General features: G+C 37.7%; 1 protein-coding gene across 1 annotated transcript in view; it reads right to left on the reverse strand.

The window, feature by feature from the left end:
* Positions 1 to 23554, reverse strand: part of spon1b (spondin 1b) — an 82634-nt gene that overhangs the window by 53487 nt on the left and 5593 nt on the right. Inside the window, exon 2 of the mRNA XM_088339777.1 lies at positions 22530 to 22636. Within this exon, the coding sequence (XP_088195903.1) occupies positions 22530 to 22636 (107 nt within the window). The remainder of the gene's footprint in view (positions 1 to 22529; positions 22637 to 23554) is intronic.

Below are 23554 nucleotides of genomic sequence, written 5' to 3' on the forward strand. Positions count from 1 at the left end.
AACAGCTTGTAGCTAGCTAGCCACATTATCAATGCTTTCTTACACGGAAAGGAGAAGCCCTTCAATTTCGTTTTACCTCTGTATAGTAACAATGAAGACCATTTATTCAACTTCCGTGTTTTTATTTGTAGATCTACAGTTGTTATTTTGTTGCAGTCATATACTCTCAGTCGATAAGGATCGCTAATTTGCGAATCTTCACGATTTGCGTAGGCGTCGGATTCCTTTTAACTACGATACCCGAGGGAATACTGCGTAGTCATTTTGTTGTCATGAAGAGTTCAAATTTAGGAAAGCAATATACAATTTTGCTGTTGGCCATCCATTCATCCAGACATTTTTGTTTTTTCCTTTTTTAGGATCACAAATTGCATGGATATCTGTCTTTATAGTTGTCATCCACCCTTTCAATAAATTGTCACATTAAGACAAAATATTATATAACTCACCCTTCGCAAGGAAAGAAAAAGTGTTGATGCATATATATATTACATATTTAGAGCTTCTTATCATTTTTAAAAAGCCAATTTCTCATTAAAAACACATTCAGCCTGGTGTTGTGCACCAATCACCAATCACCCATCTGTGAGGTACCAATGGTTATTTTTGTACAAGCGCTGCTGTGACTCATTGTCAGTTTTTTTTTTTTTTTAAGCGATGCTCAGTATAGTTATTCAATTAATGTCTAGCAAGGAAAGCTCATTTGACGCCCGAGCCTCTTTTTTGAACACTTTAAAGTTCCAATTGCATGTCTGGTCTTTGAACACACATACAAGAAAAGGCATTCAGCCATTGGGTCAAAGGTAAGGTATAATCATTGAATGCCTTGGTGTCAAAGCAAATACAAAGCATATTAGTTTTACAAGGCAACACTAACATGCTTTAAAGCAGTGGTTCTTAAATGGGGGTATGGATACCTGATTAGTTTAAAGTTCGTAGACACTCAAAATAAGGAGGACGGGGAGGGACGCCAAACCAGAGATAAGATATTCCAACCTGTTCAAAATTCCCTCCCTTGGGCCTTTTCTTTTTATTATATCTCCTAGGTTACTAATGCAGATAGTGCCTAAATGGTGTGGAGAATCAAACAACAGCAACATGATTGGTCGATAGTGAAAATGATGTAAACAGGTCATAATAGTCAAAACAAAAAAAACCAGTGTGGAATAACTCAAAATAACGATCTGGCATCCTATGCAATCCGCTTTATAGGTGTTGAATATTAAATCCAGAATAAATTTATCAGTACCCCAAAGTGTACTTGATTTTAAATAAAACAGGCAAAAAAAATATTTTGTGACAGACACAAAAGGTATGGAAATATGACAGCACAATGTGTATACAACAGTCTAAAACTACACTTTTGGGCTTGCATAAACACGGTCGTGGATTTCAGTGTTGACCTCTTAATGCCTTCCTATTCACTCTGTTGCTTTACTTTGCGGCTCAAAGCCTGAGGCTGTATCACCCCAAAAGCTGGCAGAGAAAAAGGGCTAAAAGGCATTCAAAGGCAGACACAAAGCAAGTTGAGGAGCTTGAAGACAGACAAGCAAGAGTGTTTGGCAGCAGAGGAGTGAAAAAAAGAGCAGGAGGCAAACAAGGACCAAACAAAATAGAGAAAAAAAAGTGTTCAAAAAAAAAAATGAAAGGACAGACAATAAATAAATGTATTGATTTTGGGACTGTGAGAAAATTGGGTCCATTAAGTGGAGTTTTATCCTCTCCTTTCCAAAACAGAGGACAGAGAAAATTACTTTTGGGCAACGACTCTCAGCAGGTGTTGTCATTCAAGTGTATTAAACACCGAGAGAATCGGAAAAACATGGCATTTGCAACAATGTCATTTTAACTGAGAGAGAAAGATTGATTTTTGCCTTCCTGTGTTGTTATAACACTGATCAATGGTAAGTTATGGGATGAAATTTGTTTTGTCTCTGAACCTTAGCAATACCGAATGTGACTTAGCAAGTTGATGTTTTAATCAACAAAAACTTTCACATCCACGTTCAGGAAGGCTGAAACAAATTGTTTACTGTACATTCCAGCAGCACTTCAATGGCAGACACATGTAAACAAATTATATATTGTTGTCACGGTTTTTCATATTTTCTCCCCCTTATCACCAATTTTCTTAGAATCCATTATTATAGGCAAAAAATGAAATAAAACCAACATAATCACAATAAAATTAGATGTGGTACCTCTCAAACATGCATAATGATAAACACGTATAAGACATCCAGCAGGGCTTCGCCATCTACTGTTAAGAAGTGTAATTGACCCTTTGTATTTTCTTCTTATCAATTTGGACTTGCACAATGACATTCTTACTTTGCAGTACACACAGTTCCCAGCGAAAAAGCAATTAGAAACTAAGAAATGGTTGGCATTTCTTGAATCCCAAGAGTTTAACCTTCCTAATGAAAAAGTATGACTGGACTATGTATTGACATTCCCACTGTAGCGCCTTATAGTTCGGTGACCCTTATGTATGGACAATATAGGACAAAAAATATTTTTGGGGGGTGCGGCTTATAGCGTGGTGCGCCTTATAGTCGTGAAAATACGGTACAATAACTGGGTCTGATTCAAGTGCTTAACAGATTAAAGTTGTTATCAAAAAAGCTGCCATATTATAGGCAACGGCCCAAAACCCACTCAGGTGTTGGTCCTGACCCCCCAGTTAAGAAACACTGCGCTAGACCACCAGTGATTTAGAAGACATACAAAAAAGCATGAGGGTTTATCTGATTACTCCACTATTTTTAGTCACAGTACCAGAAATGGATGTTAAAGAATTGTGATAGGCAAACACAAAAAAGCACGAGAAGGAGAAACAACTCGTAGGTGTATGTGATCATGAATGGGACTTTGAAGAACGATAAATATTACATTGTAAATTTTATGTTGGTATTGTGTTCAATATTTACGTTGTCAATAAATGGTTTTAATCATGGCCACACATTACAGACATAGTTAGGAGTAGAGAAAAAGTTAAACAAAATCTGTACGATTTTTTTAATTAAAAATTTGAGTTGTGCGTAATGCATGAGTGTGCACTCCAGTGTCCAGTGTTATTGTTATTGTATAATGACTTGTTTACCTGACTGCCCATTTTGCACATCTGGTTAGCTGCCCCTCTGCACATCTGTTCTCCTCTGCACTATCGTACTCCAGTGTTATTGTTATTGTATAATGACTTGTTTACCTGACTGCCCATTTTGCACATCTGGTTTAGCTGCTCCTCTTGCACTCTTTGCACTACTGTATAATACTATACATGGCTATAAATTATTTAGCATATTATCAGTACTTCACTACTCAAACTCAGTACAACATTTATTTATATCCGTACATTCAAGAAAACTGTGCGGGTCAGATGTACCGACATTTCGTTCTGTAAACACGTGTACAAGAATGACAATAAAATATATCTGAATCTGAATCTGAATCATTATACAGGAATAAATCTAAAAATGTGTACCAACTTGCACCAAAGACTTGAGTTCACCCATTACCCTTTCTATGAGAAGGTGCAATTTCGTAGACACAACTGGTCCGCATTATCTAATAAAACAGGGGAAACACTGAAGTGGGCTTTTCAAATCCCTACTCACTGCATGTGGAAATTGGCTGCCAGTGCCATATAAAAGTCATAGTGAAAAATTGAAGTCCCTGCATAATAAAGACCACCACGAAGCCAAAGGCATGACGTTATATTGTGTTCACTGTTTGTGCCATTGCAGTTTCATTGGAATCTTGTGGGCGCCAACATTTTTTCCTTTGAATTGAGGAGCCAGTGAATCGCAAGATGGGGATTGAAGATGCAAATCCGTGCATCGGGTAGCATATTGGCTTTTTTCGCACATAGCTAGTGTTGGTTTGATTCCCGGTCAATGCCCCATTCACAATTGTCTTGTGATTGACTAGTATTCAGTCTGTGCTGCAAGCCACTTCCATTCTACCTCTCCTGGGATAGATCCCAGATTCCACTTAAACGCAGAGAGGGTAAGCAATTCAAAAAGGATAGCGTGATGCATTGACCAAAGCTTTCTATAGAATGCTTTATGGGGAAAAATACATTAAAAAAAACAATGAATGGAAAAGGTGTTGACTGGTCTGAAAATGTAAAGAAAGGAATAAGAATACATTGAAATGCCAAAAGGTGACCCCAAATAGTCTCGAAAATCCATTTGTGACTTCTCACAATGAGGGTTCTTTCAATCTTCAAATTTTCCCTTACGTAGAACAGAAGACTCAATTGTCTAAAACAGTGTCTCTCAACTGGTGGGTCGTAGACACGTTTTCAGTCTGTCTCAGGCATTTGTATTTGCGAAATAATGCTAAAAAAATAAATAACCGACAGTTAATTGCATTCCGTACCTTACTCTATGCCAGGGGTCGGGAACCTTTTTGACTCAAAGAGCCATAAAAGCAAAAAATATTAATTTTATTTTGGGAAAGAGCTACACCATATATTATGAGACAAATTTACTAAATTGCTAAACCCGCGCCCAAGACAAAAGCTTAGTCTTCAGCACATTTATTTTTGATGATTTGATAAAAATTATGAAAAGAGAATAATGCCAGAGCCCCTGTCCCAAAATCAACAAACATACCACTTTAAACTTGTCTCTTTCTTGCAATTACTCAAGATCGGTTAAACTCCTTTTGACCCTTTTTTTCATACATATTGGTTTCAAAACCAGATGCAAGCAGTTATTGTGTAAAAACATCACAACATTCTGCAAATAGGGAGCCTGATGAGCTCACTTTTGGCGCAGACGGCGTAGGGCGAGAGATGGGAGGGAGTGCTTGCACTTTTTGCATAGCTCCACCCATCCCTCCCACTCACCCAATCAAATGACTAAGTTCTTTTCTGGTGTTTTGGCGTATTTACAGTTTTGTGGATTCATCATAAGGTATCTGAACACTGAACACAGATTATATAGTGAACTTTTATATAAAGGATTCTTTAGCGTTGTACAGCCAAAACAAGTTTTTTTTCCCCCTTTTTTTGTGTGACATCTTGACTGTAAATTGTAGTGAAAAACGTGCCCTTTATATACCGACAATATGGATAAAGAGTAATAGGCAGTTATGACTTCTCAACGGAGCGAATTATTATTTAAGCGAAGTTGCTAGGTGTCAACCAACCAAACCACTTGATAAACACATGCAATTTGCAAAAACACATAGGCAAAATGCTGCAAATTGTTAATTATTTCTCACAGGAATAAAGGAATTCTATGTCCACATGAGGTCAAAAACATTTTTGACTTTTGAAAGGAAGATTCTTATGAGTGGCAGACTGGAATTTAGATGTAGATTGAAAGAGAAATGAGGGAAGTGTACGATATTAGCATAGGAACATTTGTTTTCACTGCAGAGGTTGGCATGTCTGAGTGCGTCCGCACGTTTTGTCTATCCCAATCTCTCTCGCTCTCAGTTGAGACGGTAAACATTGAGGTTACAGAGGGCCTGTACAAGCAAACTCAGACCTTGTTCAAACACTCGTGTAGTCACACATACATACACACTACCACACACAAAGAAAATAGCTGTAGGCAAAAATGAAGACTGCACAGCCAAGATCCCAGGGAAGAAACAGGTAAGAATAATACAGTGCACAAGAGTGTTGTGTTTATGGTTAAGATGTAAACACAATGCTTTCTTTCTGCGAAATCAAATTGAAATTCAATATACGTAATGATGAAAACATCTCTCAAATGAAACTTTCCAGTCTATTTTCTCAGAGAGACTCACCGAAGGATTGAAATGTTATTACGGATGAGCTAACTTTTGAAAGTAACAAGGTCTCATTGAAGACCTCGGGGCACTAGCATTTTGCCTAGAGCTTTTTAGAGCAGGGGAAATTAATGCAAAATTCCATGAGGAAATCCAGGCTTTACCGGTGATGCAATGAGGAATGCTGTGCAGAACGCGATAAAAACAGGGATGTAACATCTTTTAGAAGCTAATTCTTAAATTTGAAGATTTAAAACGAAAAAAAAATATTTGTGTAAGTGACACCTTAGGAAAGCAGTCTGACTGATAGGACAGCGCAAAGGGGACTTTTTGCTTGTGTTAGCATGATATGGCAGCTTTTTTGATAACGACTTTAATGCGTTAAGCACTTGAATCAGACCCAGTTATTGTACCGTATTTTCACGACTAAGGTGCACCGGGTTATAAGGCGCACCCCCAAAAATGTTTTTTTTGGTCCTATATGGTCCATACATAAGGCGCACCGGACTATAAGGCACTACAGTGGGAATGTCAACAAATCGTCCAGTCAAACATTTTAACCCCTTAACATTCCGACCGCTCGCAAAGAGGCAAATACGTGTGTCTCAGACACGTACGGAAACGTTGTCTGTTCAATGTCACCAATCATTCAAATGCGTCACTCCACATATCATTAGGAAGATTAAACTCTTGGGATTCAATAAACGCCAACCATTTCTTAGTTTATATTTTCTTTTTTGCTTGCAACTGTGTGGACAGCAAAGTAAGAATGTCATTGTGCAGGGAAACCTGGTTCTTTAGTGTGTATATGACAATAAACACTTTAAATTGAATTGAATGTAAAAATACAATCATCACAAAAACATCAAGATCAGTCTGAAACAAGATACTGGGAAAACATAAAGCCGGGGTAGCTCACCAAACTCGTCTTGCAGCCATCACATTCAATAATGATACACAACTATGGTCCTCTTACATCCGTGAGTGTAGTAAATCCAACCGTGTAAAATATTTACACACTCCAAAACATGCAATAACGCCGACAAATAAAAGAAAAAAATCTGCCGAGAAGCACCTGCATTGATGGATGTTGCTTGTTGCCAGCTGTCTGTTTAGACCCATAATTCCTGTTTACAAACACAAATTGCAGTCGTAAAAAATGTTTTGTACAGGCCGTAGAGCAACCCAACATGAGATTCACATCTTTTTCGGCCACTTGCAGGCTTTGTTTTGCCCCGCTTTAGCCTATACGAGCCTGTAAGTGCTAAAGAGGACCCGCTTCCTTTACCTCCGAATAACTTGAGCCAATAGTGACCGATTCAAATGATGACTGACACATTGGTAAGGATATGAAACGCCGGTAATTATATCCCAGCATACACTGTGAACTACTTCGCCTATGGGGGAAAATCTAGTCGGCAGGTGCTTGCCTTAGTTGCAAGACCTTGCGACTAAATATTGATCCATACAGAAGGCGCACTGTACTCGAAGGCGTATGTTCAGCTTTTGAAAAAAAAAAAAGAAAATAAAGGCTATTAGGTGCACCTTTTAGTCATGAAAATATGGTACATTATAATAACTATATTTTTTATCCTCAATTAAGAACCATGCTGCATTGTCTTGGGCTTCTGCCTTTTTTCTGAGTTTAATTAATGAATATGCTGCTGGGAAAAATATTATGGCACTCAGAACTGCTCTCATTTGAAAAAACTTGCAAAATTGTAAGAACATATGGGTATACGTAATCTTTATAGAAAAATTGAGATAGACAATATAAATACATACAATACATTGAAACTGAATGTATCCTACAACAACTGTTTATATATATATATATATATATATATATATATATATATATATATATATATATATATATATATATATATATATATATATATATATATACAGTATACACATCATATATTATGTAATCTATTTCTTCCTCCCTAGTCCTCACGAATAAAATGTAAAAATGTGGGTGTGCTTCGGCCTTGGTCCCTCAAATCAAGTTTATTGGTCGGGGTCTGGCTGGTTCTGGTTTTTATACCTGTGGGCTGGGTCAAGTTGGGCTGGATGCTTTAGGCCCAATCTTACCGTTACAGTAATAAATCCAAATACAAGCTTCTCTTGAAGCAAGAATTTGGAACAAAAATCTTGTTTAAAATATAAAGGACAATCCAAGTGGTGAGCATTCCCATAGACTACCACTAGAGACCGCTCACTGGTTGAGACCGCTCACAACTAGCATCAGCTCATCCTAGTTTCTGTATGCACCTCCCGCCAACAACGGGGGGTTTTTTTTAGGTTTAATTTATTGGTCCCCTTTAGGCATTTCACATCCAATTATGACTGTAACGGTGGAAAAACAACAGACATTGCATTACATACACAAAAAGACAGCAGGATGACAAACATCGATGACAGTGGGACAATGAGGGCAGATGGATTGTATGAGTCAGCGGGGCCTGTAGTTTATAAAGGTAATGGCAGAGGGGTTTAGGCTTTTCCCGAGGCGGGCCCTCCTAGATCTTATTGTTTAGTATCTGCACCCTGACGGTAGCAGGATGAAGTATTGGTGTAGTGGGCTAGTGATCTCCAAGCCTATTGTCTTTGCCTTTCGGAAGATTGATCTGTTATTTAAGTCTCAGAGGCTGGGTGTGGGTACAGTTATAATTTTAGCTGGTGTATGAGATTTGTGTGAGTTTGAACCGTTTCGTAACAGAGAGCATAGTGAAAAAATATGTACAGGAGGATGGGTTGATCAATGCTTTGGTACACTAAAAAAAACAGAAGGCAAGGTGCAACATATCGTCCGTTGAGTTTACGGATGACTGACAGTCTTTGTTGACTCATTTCTTTTAAATTAACTACAGTCGATGCAACATGTGGAGGTGTTGCAAAAAAAAGCAGTGAAGAAGAGGATGTGCCAGAGAAGCAAACGTCTACAAAGCAGATTAGAGAATCGTTGGCTAAGTGGGCAGAAGTTACTTCTTTCTTGAAAATAAACCCCGAGAAAAGTGGTAACTACTTCTGCTACAGCTCTCTTTAATGACGCTGAATTCTGAATTCTGTAATATTTTAAAGGGGAGGAGGAAACAGACATCCTTGCATAAGTTTTTCTCTGAAAGACTTCTGAAAATGAAAGCTTTGTGAGTCCAACTTAAAATTACAGTATGTGCTTACGAATCATCAACAGTCTTGTGCTCTTTCACTCCTCCCATACCACGCAAACACCTCTGTTCAGGTGACTCCCTCCATGGTAAGTGGTCATAACAACTGTGCATTGTATTTCATTAATATCAACTTATTTGTCTTATTACTGCATTATTCTTTATGTTTAATTAGAATTTGAATGTTTTTAGTAATCAGGAAGATGTGTTTTATAGCTATTTAGGGTTAATTCCAATGCTTTTGGGGAGGTCGGGAGCAGACCTACTATGAAACCAATTATGATTTTATAAAGAGGTACCACGGTATTGGGAGTTAAACGTCTAAAACAGGGGTCTCCCAATGTGGTGCCAGCTGAGGTGCCAGCGGAACTATTCGAAAAATAACTCACCATGGCTTGGTTATTGTGATTTTCTAGTAAAACGATTCTTTTAGTGGTTGACTGAATCTATTCAACCCTACTTCCAATAAATAACCTGGAAAAACATAGTCCTAACATAGTAACAACATGGTAATGTTGTCATTTCAAAAATGCACATCAAACTGGGTGCCCTTTGATCGAATTACAAACTCTTGACTTGAAAAAAGTAAAAAAAAGATAAGTCCAAAGCCCAAGTCCGAAATTTTGGAGCAATCTAACCTTCTTCATGTTTTTTAATGTAATTTAACACTAACTTGCCATCATCAAAAAGCTTCAGATTAACCCCAAATACATTTTATATGTCCTTCTGGGCAATTCCTCACCCTATTGCCACATTTTTACAGTGCAATGCAAACCACATTACAGCAGTTTTTTTCTAGTTACTTCAATTTCTTTCAGAAGCTATTTGCTGTTCTTCACATTACAGCAGGCATTTTAAAATGACATATTATTGATGGATTTAAACTGTAAATAAGTTATTCTACTGTTGCATACTGTGTATATTCTTGCTTAGTGTGCCATTCTCGCCTAGTTCAATAGTAGTAATATTGTTGATACGATAACATGTTGTTGTATGTTTAAACAGGTGTTGATACGATAAGATGTTGTTGTGAAAACAGATCTCAAACTGTTCTTTTTGTCACTCCCCCTCCCTTTAGCAGAAGAAACATGTAAATTAGGGCGTTCCTAATACAATAATAAGGCAAGGACGAAATGGACTTTTTCAGAGTGTCTAGTAGACTGTAACAGGCAGTCTATGGTAATTCTCCTTGCAAGTAAGTTATATTCACGTCTGTGTCTTCTTTAAGTGCAGGTTTTTATTACAAGTGTTGGGGTTAACCTAACAATTATAGACAAAATTTTTAGTATCCCCTGATCTGAAATTTCTAAAATGGTGTGTTTGTTTTCTACAATGTAAATTACAATTTCAAATGCAAAGGCTAGTAAGGTGTGTCGATTAACAAAAAAATACACTGAACCCCGATTCGATGCATAAACAGTAACCTCTCACCAACTGTGCTTGAATGAATATTTGATTCTTAGAACAGCAAAGAGTAGCGTATTATTCATGAAGACATCAAACATCTGACCCGTGCATGTTAAATTAGGTACAGTGGAAACAACAAAGCGGTTCACTGGTGGGTAACACACTATGCATACCCGTCTATGGAAAGTCTTAATAATCCCGAAAACAAAAAGAGGTGCATGACTCGACTTGCAAATTGTTGTTTGTTTGGATACTTGGTAAGATAATAATTACTTTAGACCACGTTTGGGTGTGATTATCTTTCTTATCAGCTCATAATCTTTCCATCTCTGCACGCAGCCAACACAGCCCAGTCCTAAAAGCCCTCTGAGCTCAGATAGTGTAATTGCCCTGATCCAAAAAACCTTTGCCTTGGATGAGGCACTTTGTAGTGATTAGTTTTGTTTATCCCCTCCAAAAATAGAACCCTTGATCATTTGTGCTTGATAATACATCAAGTCTGCTCATCTCTCCCCTTATCTAAACATACCCTCGGTTTATCTTCCTGAGAAATAACATGTTGCTGCCCTAGATAAATATGACCCGTGTTCCACCCGAATGTAAGGATGTCTGGGAAAAATACACAAGTAGTGGCCCCTTCTGAACATTCACTGCTTACATAAGCGAAGTTGCTCAGTTACTATGAGTGTCAGAAAGAACTGACATTATCATGTTGCCCACCATCTATGAGAAAAATAGCACTGCAAATAGAGTTGAAACAAAATCTTTTTTAAATATTTTCCTTAAACTTTGGTTTATCTCAGGTTTTGTACATATGGCTAAATCCAAGGACTTTTTTAAGGACTTTCAGAAGACAATTTTCCAGTTTCATCAGTACCATTTAAAGAAGAAATCCGGGGTAAATCATGTAATTTGCAGAGCCACGAATAACAGTGTGGTTTACATATGTGAATTATAATTTTGCGTGTGCAAATGTTCAAGATATATAATTTTTAGATCTTGAGTAAATCTTAACTGTACTTGTTTTTGAGAAAAATATCTCCTCAAATAGGTGTTGGGTAAAAATGACAGTAATATGTGCCTTACATTTTCAACTACAGGAGGTTTTTCCCATTATGATTCACAGCTGGGAAACGCTACCTCTATTTTTTGGCATGGCCCCTAATAAATTATCATAATTGATATGAAATCCTAGCACTATTACAACTTTCATAGTGCCCTGTTTAGGTGAAGCATGCACCTGGGATGATGTTTAGGAGGACAATGTCACACAAATTAATGGCAGCTGCCGTTAATCGTGAGGAAAGAAATACAATGGAAAAGCGAATACACCAGACAGCAGTATCAATGTTATTTTTAAGAAAATTTGTTGAAAAACAAGGCAACTATTTTAAGCTGTTCACCCAAATCTCTAAGCACTTTTTGTCACGAGGCGGGGTGGAGTGGAAGGAGTGATCGGACCGGAACGGAGGTAGGAGGCAGGAAGGGAGAACTCAATTGCGTGACGATCCATAAGTTTTATTTAACAAAATAAAAGTTGTCCAAAACTCTGGGACATGACAAAACAAACAGTTGTTTCTTCCAACTCAACTAAACAGGACAAGGCATAACAGAACGGACAATGTTTAAAACTAAAACGGGACAAGGCATAACAGACCGGGGAATGTGTATATAATGAGCCAGCGCCCGCCAAACCCACAACCCAGCCTTAAGTAGCAGAGCAGCAATCAGCTAATCTGCTACAGCTTGAGTTCGGGGGCGCGGCAGACTGGTCGCCACGGCGACCGTGACACTTTTTCAATCCTTGAAAACACAACATTAAGATTCAAGCATTTCAAGGATTCCAAGCATCCGCACGAACCTTGTTCTTTATTGATGAATTGTGGAAACTGAAAATAGCTCAATTTCAGTCCAATTTAAAACAAAAGAGCACAAAATAAAATCATTATAGCAGAAAAACATATTATTAAAAGCTTAGTTAGTCTGACCTGTGTCATGTAAGAAAGTGGGCAAAAATGTTGATTATTATTTTTGCTAAACAAGTCATACAGTACTATCAAATAGTCACTTTGATATGAACCCAAAAAATAGTCAACATTTTTTGGAACAATAACACCCATCTTTGCGGACTGAATAATATTAGGGTTTTTATTTTTCATTTTTATAAAATTGTCCTAAATTATGATTCACAGAGATCAGTAACATACACATTGTCTATCAGAAAGACGATTTTAGAAGCCAAACAATAATGATGAGGATAAGATATTTATCCAAAATATATATTATCTATCTATTTACAATGAAGAAAATAAGTACTACTATTTTGCTATTTCTCCGACTTAGAAATCATGGAGGAGTCTGAAATTTTCATCGTTGGTGCAAGTCCACTGTGAAAAAGATAAACTAAAAAGAATGCATTATTTTTTACCAATGTATTTGTGCGATACAGCTGCAAATAAGTATTTGAACACTTGTGTATCATCTAAAATTCTGACCCTGAAAGTTCTGTTAGCAATGTTCCCTCTAACAGTGAGCAACAGCAATCCCAAGGGTGGCAACTAAGTCATTATCAAACATGTCCAAAACTTGACATCACGTTAGAAGAAGAATAGAAGAATAGAATAGAAGTTACATTTTGCTTTCTAAGAAAGCTGAGGAACCAGCCCGAAACTACACGAAAGGAGTTGGTCAATGACCTGAAGAGAACTGGAAGCACCGTTTCCAAGGTTACTGTAGGTAATACACTAAGACGTCGTGATTTGAAATCATGTATGGCACGAAAGGTTCCCTTGCTTAAACCAGCACATGTCAAGGCCCGTCTTGAGTTTGGATATGACCATTTGGATGACACAGAGGAGTCATGGGAGAAAGTTTTGTGCTCGGATGAGACCAAGATAGAACTCTTTGGTCATAATTCGTGTTCCGAGGAAGAACAATGGTGAGTACCATCTGACGAACACCATCCCTACTGTGAACCAGGGGGGTGGTAACATCATGTTTTGGGGGCGTTTTTCTGCACATGGTATAGGACAAGTGCACTGCATTAAAGAGAGGATGACTGGGGCCGTGCATTGTAAGATTTCAGTGAACAACCTCCTTCCCTCGGTCAGAGCATTGAAGATGGGTCGTGGCTGGGTCTTCCAACATGACAATGACCGAAGCACACAGCCAGGAAAACCAAGGACTGGCTCCGTAAGAAGCATATCAAGGTTCTAGCATGGCACAGCCAGTATCCAGACCTGAACCCAATCGAAAATCTTTGGAGGGAGCACAAACTCTGTGTTTCTCAGCGACAGCCCAGAAACCTGACTGATCTAGAGAAAATCTGTGTGGAAATGTTGTTCCACTCTTGTCCCTGGTGTCCCTTCAGAATAACTGCGCTCGAGGCCAATGTGCAGATAGATAGCTACATTATTATGTACATGCCATTTTTTAAAAATATATTTAGCACATTTCATGCCAAAACCACATTTCCATAAAAGGGACTAATATCAATTTAGTAATATGGTAAAATAGTCTATTCAAAACAAATACAAGAGAAAATATAACACGTAAATGTAGATGTCTGCATGCATATTTGTAAATGCATGAGATAAATTAGACAAGCCTACATCATCTTTTTTCCTCATGTATTTCAGAGGATTCAAGACCCTTTATCGGCAGATACAAAAAAAAAATCAATTAATGAATCATTTTCTTCCTCGAAGTCCGTTGCCTCAGCTGATTTTCTGTAACCCAATAGAATAGGCCCACAACTCAAAATGTTTGCCCACCCCTGCTTCAAAATAAGTCCGGTACCAACACAAATACATACCCTTACACATATATGTCCCCACTTATTCCTAACAAGGTGTATAAAACATGTTTTCCAGTCGCTAATATAATCTTTTTGTGTATCCAATGCTTCCCTGATAATGGCTGACACGAGTAAAATGGACAAAAAGCTATATGTTGGAAACCACTGCTTCAGATGTTTCATAACACCTCAACATGGAATTCCAGGTATTATAATCAGTTATAAATTCAGAGAAAAGTATGAATTGAAGCAGTCTATTTTGAGAAAAAAACATGTCTGACGGGCTTGCTAATATGTATTCAACACATATAAAGCCGGCATGTCAACTTGCATTACCTCAAGATCATCCCACAGTTTGTCTATTCTTGTCCTCCCCTGAGATAGAGGTGTTTGCTATGCACCACCACCTAGACAGTGGTAAGAACATGACAATAGACTTGACACATCTGCGTTTGAAAATATTTCAAACATATTGGAGTATCGGCATAACATGGGTTAGATTAGCCCGCCATCCATAACCTGGTCTCCACACAGGCGGCTATATCACTTCTACGAAAAACTAATTTCCACTTTCTAATCCAGCTACAAAAGGGGCGGGAAAAGTGTAGCTTGTGCGCAAGATATAACATAGTGCCAGAAAACATCCATAAATTATTCATACGGAAAGAGCGAAATTATAACTTAAGGGGCTGTAGTGAATTCATAATCCCAAAGGTGAGAACCACCAGGAAAAGTATGTCTGTGTCTGTGTGTGGAGTCAAGCTTTGGAACGGATTGTCAGACGAGTGTGTCGAGTTAACTGTGTTATTGTTGCTATTCTTATGTCAAAACTTTTATTATTAATAGCATTACAAGTGTTGTGATATCATTGGTATATTTGGTGGGGAAGATGAAGGGGTAGGTAATATAAGCATTTTGCTTCTTACCACCCCTTTTCGAACATATTATGTAACGTTATTTTCTAGTTAAATTATTGTTTTTGTTCTGTTTTTATTTTGATGTTCGAATAAAGTTTTCATTCATATGGTATTTTTCATGAATACATCCACTTTGTTTTAAAACAAGGACATGTTACTGTATCATTCCAGTTTCGGTATATGTGAAGCGACACAGTGTATGCATGGTTGGGTCAAGAATATATAGGGCAAAGTCCTACAGTCACGGTGTTACGCTAACAGACCCCATTTTGGCGGTGCGTCTCTAAGGAACACTGTACATGGCAGCATATTATGTATGCTGAGACACAATCTGGTAAAAACCCACAGATTAAACTGAAAGCATTTAAAAACACCAGCTAAGCACCCAGAGCAATTTGATTGGGTGAGCGGTAGAGATGGGCAGATCTTTGCATACATTGCGCAATGCCTTTAATATTTTTTGTCATTTTTACCAAAGAACTCTGCTCGCACCCTATTTCAAAACCATTATTTACAACGAAAATGGCGGTAAAATGAGCCTCAACGATCCTAAGGGACTGTGATGGACTGGACAGTGGTAACTTATTAGTTCACCATTATTCAATCGTGCGGAGTTTAACAAAAATAAAAAAACATGAATACATTCGCTAACATTTAATAACCATCACTGACACAGAGTTTACTTGAACTCTGAGCCGAAAACAAAATTATTTTTATTTATGTATCCATTTTCCTATTCATCTATTTTCTTATGATATGATCGTGATAGGAATTTCTGCTCGGCTCACAAAATAGAGCTCCCAACGGTTTTTCAGTTTTATGGGGGTTGTTGCTTTAATCCATACATTATTAAAATGAATGTAAAATGAAGCACAGAACAAATAATCCAAAATGTTTTTATCTACAATAAGATAATATTGTGTTTTCACTCTACAATGAACATTTAACTAATTTAAACATTTGGCTTTTTTACACTAAGCACCTTTAAAGTATATCCACACAGAAACCCTGAAAAAAAGATAATGTTAACTCATCAGTGCTATAAATACACTTTTAAAAGAAATGAGCTTTTAACTATTTACAATTCAACATTTAACCAATTTAGACTGAGACTACACGGAAGACCTGTAAAATTTGCAGAAATATGTAAATTAAAATGCATATTTATCATTCAAATTTGGCTCCTTTTACTGCTTTGACTCCTTTATTTTTTACCAACTGTATTTTCCTGACTATAAGACCCCAATTTGACCAGAAATTTAAAAGTGTGCCTTGTAAACTGGTGCGCCTTATATAATGCAGAATACGGTTGATAACATGGAAAATGCATACAATAATTATTGGTATTCTTCACCATACAAGGTATACTGTATATTACGGTATTTGACCAATGATTGTGCAATGATAAATTAAATTGATAAACATCACTGACATGAAAAGCAAAATATTGAATTTATCTTAAACAATAATTTGGTGCGCCATATATGGTACAGAGATCCCTCGGTTTTTGCAAAAAGTAAAACAAAATTGCAAAGTAGCGTTGCACTTTCATAAAAGCCCCCAAGGGGTAAACTTAACTCGAGATTACATCATTATCGACCGAGAGTTATATCACCGTAACAAAATAACAACTATAGATCAACAACTAATAACACACACCATTTATTTGCAGTTGAAGGAATGGTTTTATTGACAAAATCGAAATGAAATTGGAGGACATTCATCAAAAGCATGCGCAGGTATGAGCAAAGAGCCCCCACTGAGCTTTATCCACTCCACGCGGAAATCAGAACACACCGGCATGGACGTTGAAGCCCCTCCACCTGTGTAGGACCGGTGCCAAGAGGTTGGCTGGTTGCACAATAACATGAGACGTTAGTTTAGCTTTAGCAGTAGACCGGACCTACAGCCAGGCTGTTGCTTGCCCAACAACTCTTTCTCAGTCGATTCCCAGACGCAATAACAATCCACAGAGCACCTGCTGGTAATCAGCATTTCTTTGCATTCTTCTGACTTTCCTTGAAAGTACGATTTAATCTTTGAAAATATTTTCAATGTCATAAGACGCTGGTATCCTTCCCAGTTTATTTTGATTCAAAATTGTTGACTGTGCATGCCCCGGCTGTTTGACAGCATACAGTAACACCCACCCAACACAGAGCGCCCTTTCTTATCAGTTCCAAGCTGCCTGCTGTCTATTAGAACACAATGCAAGATTGATATCAATGTCAATAAAGACAATTAAAATAAAAATCGACGAAGGAGTGATATCAAAATCGCTAAGGTATCAAGGGGTCTCTGTACTGTCTTTTGCCCTCCGTCTTTTATCTTTCTCCTCAAGACACAGACACAACATCACACATTTTGACCAATCATGTGCTCTTTTCCTATAAACGGTAGCGGGGGAAATGTTTTACATGAATTCAATGAATTGACAATCCTAGCTAGGTTAGCAAAAATAATATAGTAGGTGTTGACTGAAAAACGTATTTTCTTTTCTATTTACAGGGAATTATTGGCTTTGGAATGTAAGCAGTCATTGCTTTCTCTCTTTTTTCTCTCCAATCTCCTCCTCCACATTTGTGAAACCTCCCAAAAATGCTTAGAATGAGAAAGACTGTTTTACTCAGCAGTCAACAGACAAAAAACAGGCTTTAATTTGTACTTGGTAGGTGTATTTATGTAGATTGGGTCGAGTCCCACAACCGTTTTTCTTGAGTTACAAATTGCAACCTGGCCGTCTTAGTCTTCTTGCAAATGTGCTTTTTCTTTCGAGACAGCCCTCAAGAGCATTTTATTGCTGCCTAAGAGGTGTTTTGGGTACTTTCTCGTGCTACTTTTGTCATCTGCTGCTGTTCTCCTTGATCTACCAGTGCAATGTAGAACAGAAGAGCAATCTGTTTTTTCCCTCGATTCTGCATAAATCAATTGTTGAATTGGCCAAAGTTTGTACAACAGCTTTGATCGATTTTCCAACAGCCAGTTCTCCAACTGTTTGCTTTTCACGCAGGTAGGATTCAGATGTTAAAGCAGAACGCAACAAAAAGACCAATTTACCAGGACAGATTTTTGCTGTCTTTGGAATAATGTTTGTGCAAAACAGTAGCAGCATTTGCAATATTACCATAAAGAATTTCAAATTGTAGGTGTTTTCTTTAAATAGTCTAACTCTCCTCCTAATAGCCAAGAGAGGTTCAGGCTGAGCAGAGGACGTAGAAGCGTAGAAGATGGTACCCGCCACCCACAACACAACTTATAAAATGATGATGATGATGTCAGTTACCACCAACAAGATACCTGGCGCTTTTACTGATAGGTGGCAGGAATTTGGAGGGCGTTGACTACAACGTGGAGCCATGGTCGTAAACAAGAGAACTCCTAGTTATACGCAGATGTGGGTAGATTAGCCAAAGATTTTACTCAAGTAAGAGTACGTTACTTCAGTATATTACTCAAGTAGAAGTTAAAAGTAGTCCTCCAAATAATTACTTAAGTAAAAAAAGTACTTTGTGAAAGAAACTAGAAGTATTGGATAACTGTCTTAATTATTATTTTTTTAAACAACTTTTCAATCAGATCATAAAATCATCAAAATGCATCCAATCAACAATATCTCATCTCATCTCATTAGCTGCACCGCTTTATCCTCAGTAGGGTCGCGGGGGTGCTGGAGCCCATCCCAGCAATCATCCGGCAATGGGCAGGGGACACCCTGAACTGGTTGCCAGCCAATCGCAGGGCACACTGGGACAGACCACTCGCTCGCTCATTCACACCTAGGGACAATTTGGACCGGCCAATCCACCTGAAATGCATGTCTTTGGAATGTGGGAGGAAACCGGAGTGCCCGGAGGAAACCCACGCAAGCACAGGGAGAACATACAAACTCTGCACAGTAAGTCCGGTAGCTGGATTTGAACCCACACAGGAAGTTCCCAAGACCTTAGAACTGTGCCGCACACGCGCCAACCACTGCGCCGCCGTGCTGCCCCAATCAACAATATATTACATTTAATTTAAAAGGTAAATCAAACTAATCAAGGTAAATCAAGTACTTTAGTAAACAATAAAATTATAGCAGTATAAATCAAAAAATAAATTAAGCACAATTAGCACATTTAAAGCCCCAGTTCTATTGAAAAAAATAAAAGCCTTACACCTCAAAATGAAAATGGCACATGCTGTATGTATCAATATTACCCTATTATCAAAATAATTATGTTGGATGCTGCACACCCTGTAAAGAATGATGTTACTACTCTGTTGTCTGATACTGTCTTAAGTTTATTAATGAATTACAAAAGGTTTATTTCTTTTGAAAAAATAAAGAAATGCAATTAAGAAATCCAAATTTTGATGTCATTTTTTTTTTTAACATTGGGTAAAAACAACAAGAAAAGGGGCCTAGCCTACAAAAAGAGTGCAATAAAACGTAGCATGCATTAATAGAAAATAAAATAGCAACCTTTATAAAAGGTTGAGCCAATAATATCACATTAACACAGCTTTTGTTTGATTTCTGTGGAGTTATTTTAAAACAAGCCAGGGGCTTGGGCTGCACAGTTGCTCTTACAGGGGACAAAAAAGCAAGGGAAGGACTCTGAGAAATGCCCTTACTTTGGTGGAGGGGATTAAAGTTACTCGGTAACGGAGTAAATGGAGCCTAATGTAGCGGAGTAAGAGTACCGTTTCTTCTTCACAAATTTACTCAAGTAAAAGTATCGTGATTTAAAAATATTCTCAGAAGCACAAAACGTACTTAAGTCACTGTAACTGAGTAAATGTAACTCATTACTACTCACCTCCTGTTATATGTACATATATACAGTCAGGGTTGGGTAGGGTTACTTTAACTGGATTACTTTCAATTACTTTTGGATTACTCCAATACTAAATATGCTAATAAAAGACAAAATAAACTAAATATGAATAAAATTATGACTCACAACACATGGTAAGCTTTCTCTCCTGGCTTTGATCTCTTTGATCTCCGGCAAAACTAACATAAAATGCGACAGAAACAAAATGAAAATAAATCCTAAACAGCTTGCCAACATCATTTTTGCCGTTTCGTGTATTCCGTTACTCCCCAAGCCTGCACAAAATTTAGTGGTTTTATTTATATTTAGTTTCTTTTGTCTTTTATTAGCATATTTGGTATTGGAGTAATCCAAAAGTAATTGAAAGTAATCCAGTTAAAGTAACCCTACCCAACCCTGTATACAGTACAGTGGTGCCTCTACATACAAACTTAACTCATTCCAGGACCGCACTCGTATCTCGAATTGCTCATGTAACGGATCTTCTGGATATGAATTAATTGAAAACAAGTCTATTTCGGCCTCCCTAAACATCCCAGTTACCTCTAAATAGCCATAAAAGACATGAAATGAGTGTGGTAAAATAACATACAGTAATAATATAAATATGATGACTAATGATGAATCATAAGGGAGTTATTATGAGCCCTTATAGAGGGAGAATTGGCAGTTGCTAACGTAACAGAATTATATGCATGGTGCGGGTCTGTTGATTTGTAAGCACTTACTGTACACTTAAACTTGAAGTTACTGTGACTTTAAATGAACGTATACACAAATATGTGTTACAGCATACCAGATTTTTTTTTTCCAATAAAGTGAAGCGCTGCAAAAACAGCTCTGCGACTTTGTAACTGCACTTACTGCTATCTCATGCCGAATCAGTCACATATCAAGTCCTCTTCTTGGGTTTTTTCAAACCAGCCATGGCAGCGTTGAATCAGTGAGGTCACACACACAAACACCATACTCGTGTGTGTCTGTTATATCATGCTTTGTTTCAATTGACATCATTCTCCTTTTTTTTTGGGGGGGGGGGACATATTAACATTTCCACAACTCATGTCGAGGGTCACACAAGGCCATAAAAATTCAATATGTTAAGAACTGACTTTCTGCTTGATATAAAGAAGTGTTCAGAACAGGCGTTGAATGGCTAGAAGCGCATGTGCAAACTAGGATGAGTCTATGGTGACGATGAGCGGTCTTTAACTGTCTCTAACGGTCTGTAGTAGTTCCCTCTGGGAATGCTCGTAACTTGCATTTTCTGTCGTAGGTCGAGCTTTGTTTACCGAAAGAATCTCGTATATCAAAATCTCTCGTGTTTTTAGGTGCTTATATAGTCAAGTCAAGTCATTTTTATTTGTATAGCCCTTAATCGCAAAGAGTCTCAAAGGGCTTCACAGGTTATTACACAGACTATTTTTTTCAGACTATTATTACACCATCCCCTGATCTGAAACCAACATGAGGGCAAGGAAAAACTCAAAAAAACCTCAACATGAGGAAAATGAAGAAGGGACCCTTATAGAGGTATGACTGTGTTTATTTGTATTTTCATAAAACGACATGTGTGGAGGAAAGTTCCAAGTATAGCACTGGAAAAGTAATCCTGATGCTGTGTTAGTTTAGAGCTTTGTTTGGTCCAAATGTAGGGACAATTATTTTTTTTCTCGGTAACGAGTACTGTTACGCGTAAAATTTGGAACTCAACTGTCATTACTACATGGAGCGTTACTACATTACTAATGTAGGTAACGAATTAAGATTCTCTGACTGCAGAGTAATTCTGTTTCACTCATATGGTCACGTACAACCCTTGATCCGTCATTGATTTATATTAACCTACAAAGTACAACCACGTGCAACCACATTTATAATGGTGCTATCTAGAGAACAGAGTACAAGTACACTATTTTTCCAATTCACCATCCTGGAGAAGAAAATAAAATGTCTTGTACAATACTCAGAAATGGAGAAGGAGTTTTTCCGAGTGGTTTGAAGCATAGAGATAAAATAGATATGAAGTAATTGCTTGCAAGCTCTCCAGATTGCACAGGCAAAGAAATGTGAAGGGTTCACTGATTCCCGAGGTATGAGTACATGTTTTCTTCTAGTTATCTCATAATGTAGCTGTTTTAGGGGGTTGGCATTTATGCAAGTATGTACTTTAAGTTTTAACTACGTAGTTTCTTTCAGAGTAATAGGCTACTTCTGTTGTCAGAGTTACATTTTAAAAGAAGTAACTAGTAATAATAATAATAATAATTTCCTTTGTATTGTCATTCTTTGTAACAATGTACACAGAACGAAATGTCGATACACCTGACCCGTTGTAGCGAGTCGATGCAGCCGCAGCCAACAGAGGGCGCCGCCATTTTACCAATTAGGTATGACTCGGCCGAGGCGCGAACCAGCGACCTCCCAGTCTCAAAGCGGGCACACTACCATCTAGGCTACTGAGCTGACTTTAACTAATTACAGTTTTTCAATAACATACCCAACCCTGATCATGACTTGGACAATATTGTAGTTTTTTCGAACTGTGCAATCTTGTTTACAGGACAAAAGTACTATGACGGTGTTATGCTACAATTATTTGTGTTTAACTTTCAGCTTTACCTGCAGATAAAATTTCAAATTTAATATGCTGAAATCAACTCCTCACCTGGAATTGGCCAGTGTAGTCATCATCCGTGGTACCTTCCCTGCCCTCCTTTAGTGCAATGAGAGTGAAACCTCTAAAATAAGCAGGGCTGGTTGCCAAGAGAATCACTGTGGGATGGACAGACGGTATACATTAACGCCTGGGACACATTGAGCTTTACTACATTGACATATCAGGGTCAGGCTGAAATGATGCAAGATCACCCTGAATCATTCCTGTCAGCATCAGCACCGTACGAAAGAGTGAGCACTGTAAGTTAAGACACCACGTAAATCTTCAAATAATACCAGATGAATGAAAAAAATACACCTAACAATTATATTCCGAATGTGTTTTTTATGTTATTGAAAAAAAGAAAAAAATATGACCGGGGTGTTGTCAGGCTTGGTGTTGCCAGGCATTCCACTTGGGCGAGGCTTTTTGGGCGGTAGTTTATTGAAAAAGCAGACGCATGCAGCTCCACAGCTGCTTGTACACTAAACCAATGTTTATTGATTTTGTTTGTATTTATTGGGAGTGCCTTAACACGAAACCTAATTAAAGACACTCGCAGAGGCCTAAAGTACAACTGTGTAAATTTTCATGAAAATCGGTTTGGCCGTTTCAAAGCCTTTAAGTCACATACAAACACACTCACACAAATTTGGATTTACAAAGTAGTTAAGGTATATTTACATTAGATGGATTGTAGATAAAAGATGCAACAATATTCATCAGACCAAAAATAAGGGATGGGCAAATACCAAATACCGATACCAGGTACCTGTATCCGTGCCGATCCCAAACTTTTTTAAGATATTGGTACCTGATACCAATATTGGCTTCCTTTTACAGGCGATTTGACAATCATGATCCCAAAATTAAAGTAATTTGCTCATACATAAACGGAATATTGTGAAAAAGATAAATTAATATTCAAACATAACACGTATTGTTGACATGCGATTACATTATCGCACTACGTCACATCACAATGTCGATTAGACTTCGGTCAATCGTGCAGCCTTAACCAATGCTATCGATAT

This window comes from Urocampus carinirostris, chromosome 7, assembly GCF_059441175.1.
Source record: "Urocampus carinirostris isolate Australia breed hairy pipefish chromosome 7, RoL_Ucar_1.0, whole genome shotgun sequence".
Classification (NCBI taxonomy): domain Eukaryota; kingdom Metazoa; phylum Chordata; class Actinopteri; order Syngnathiformes; family Syngnathidae; genus Urocampus; species Urocampus carinirostris.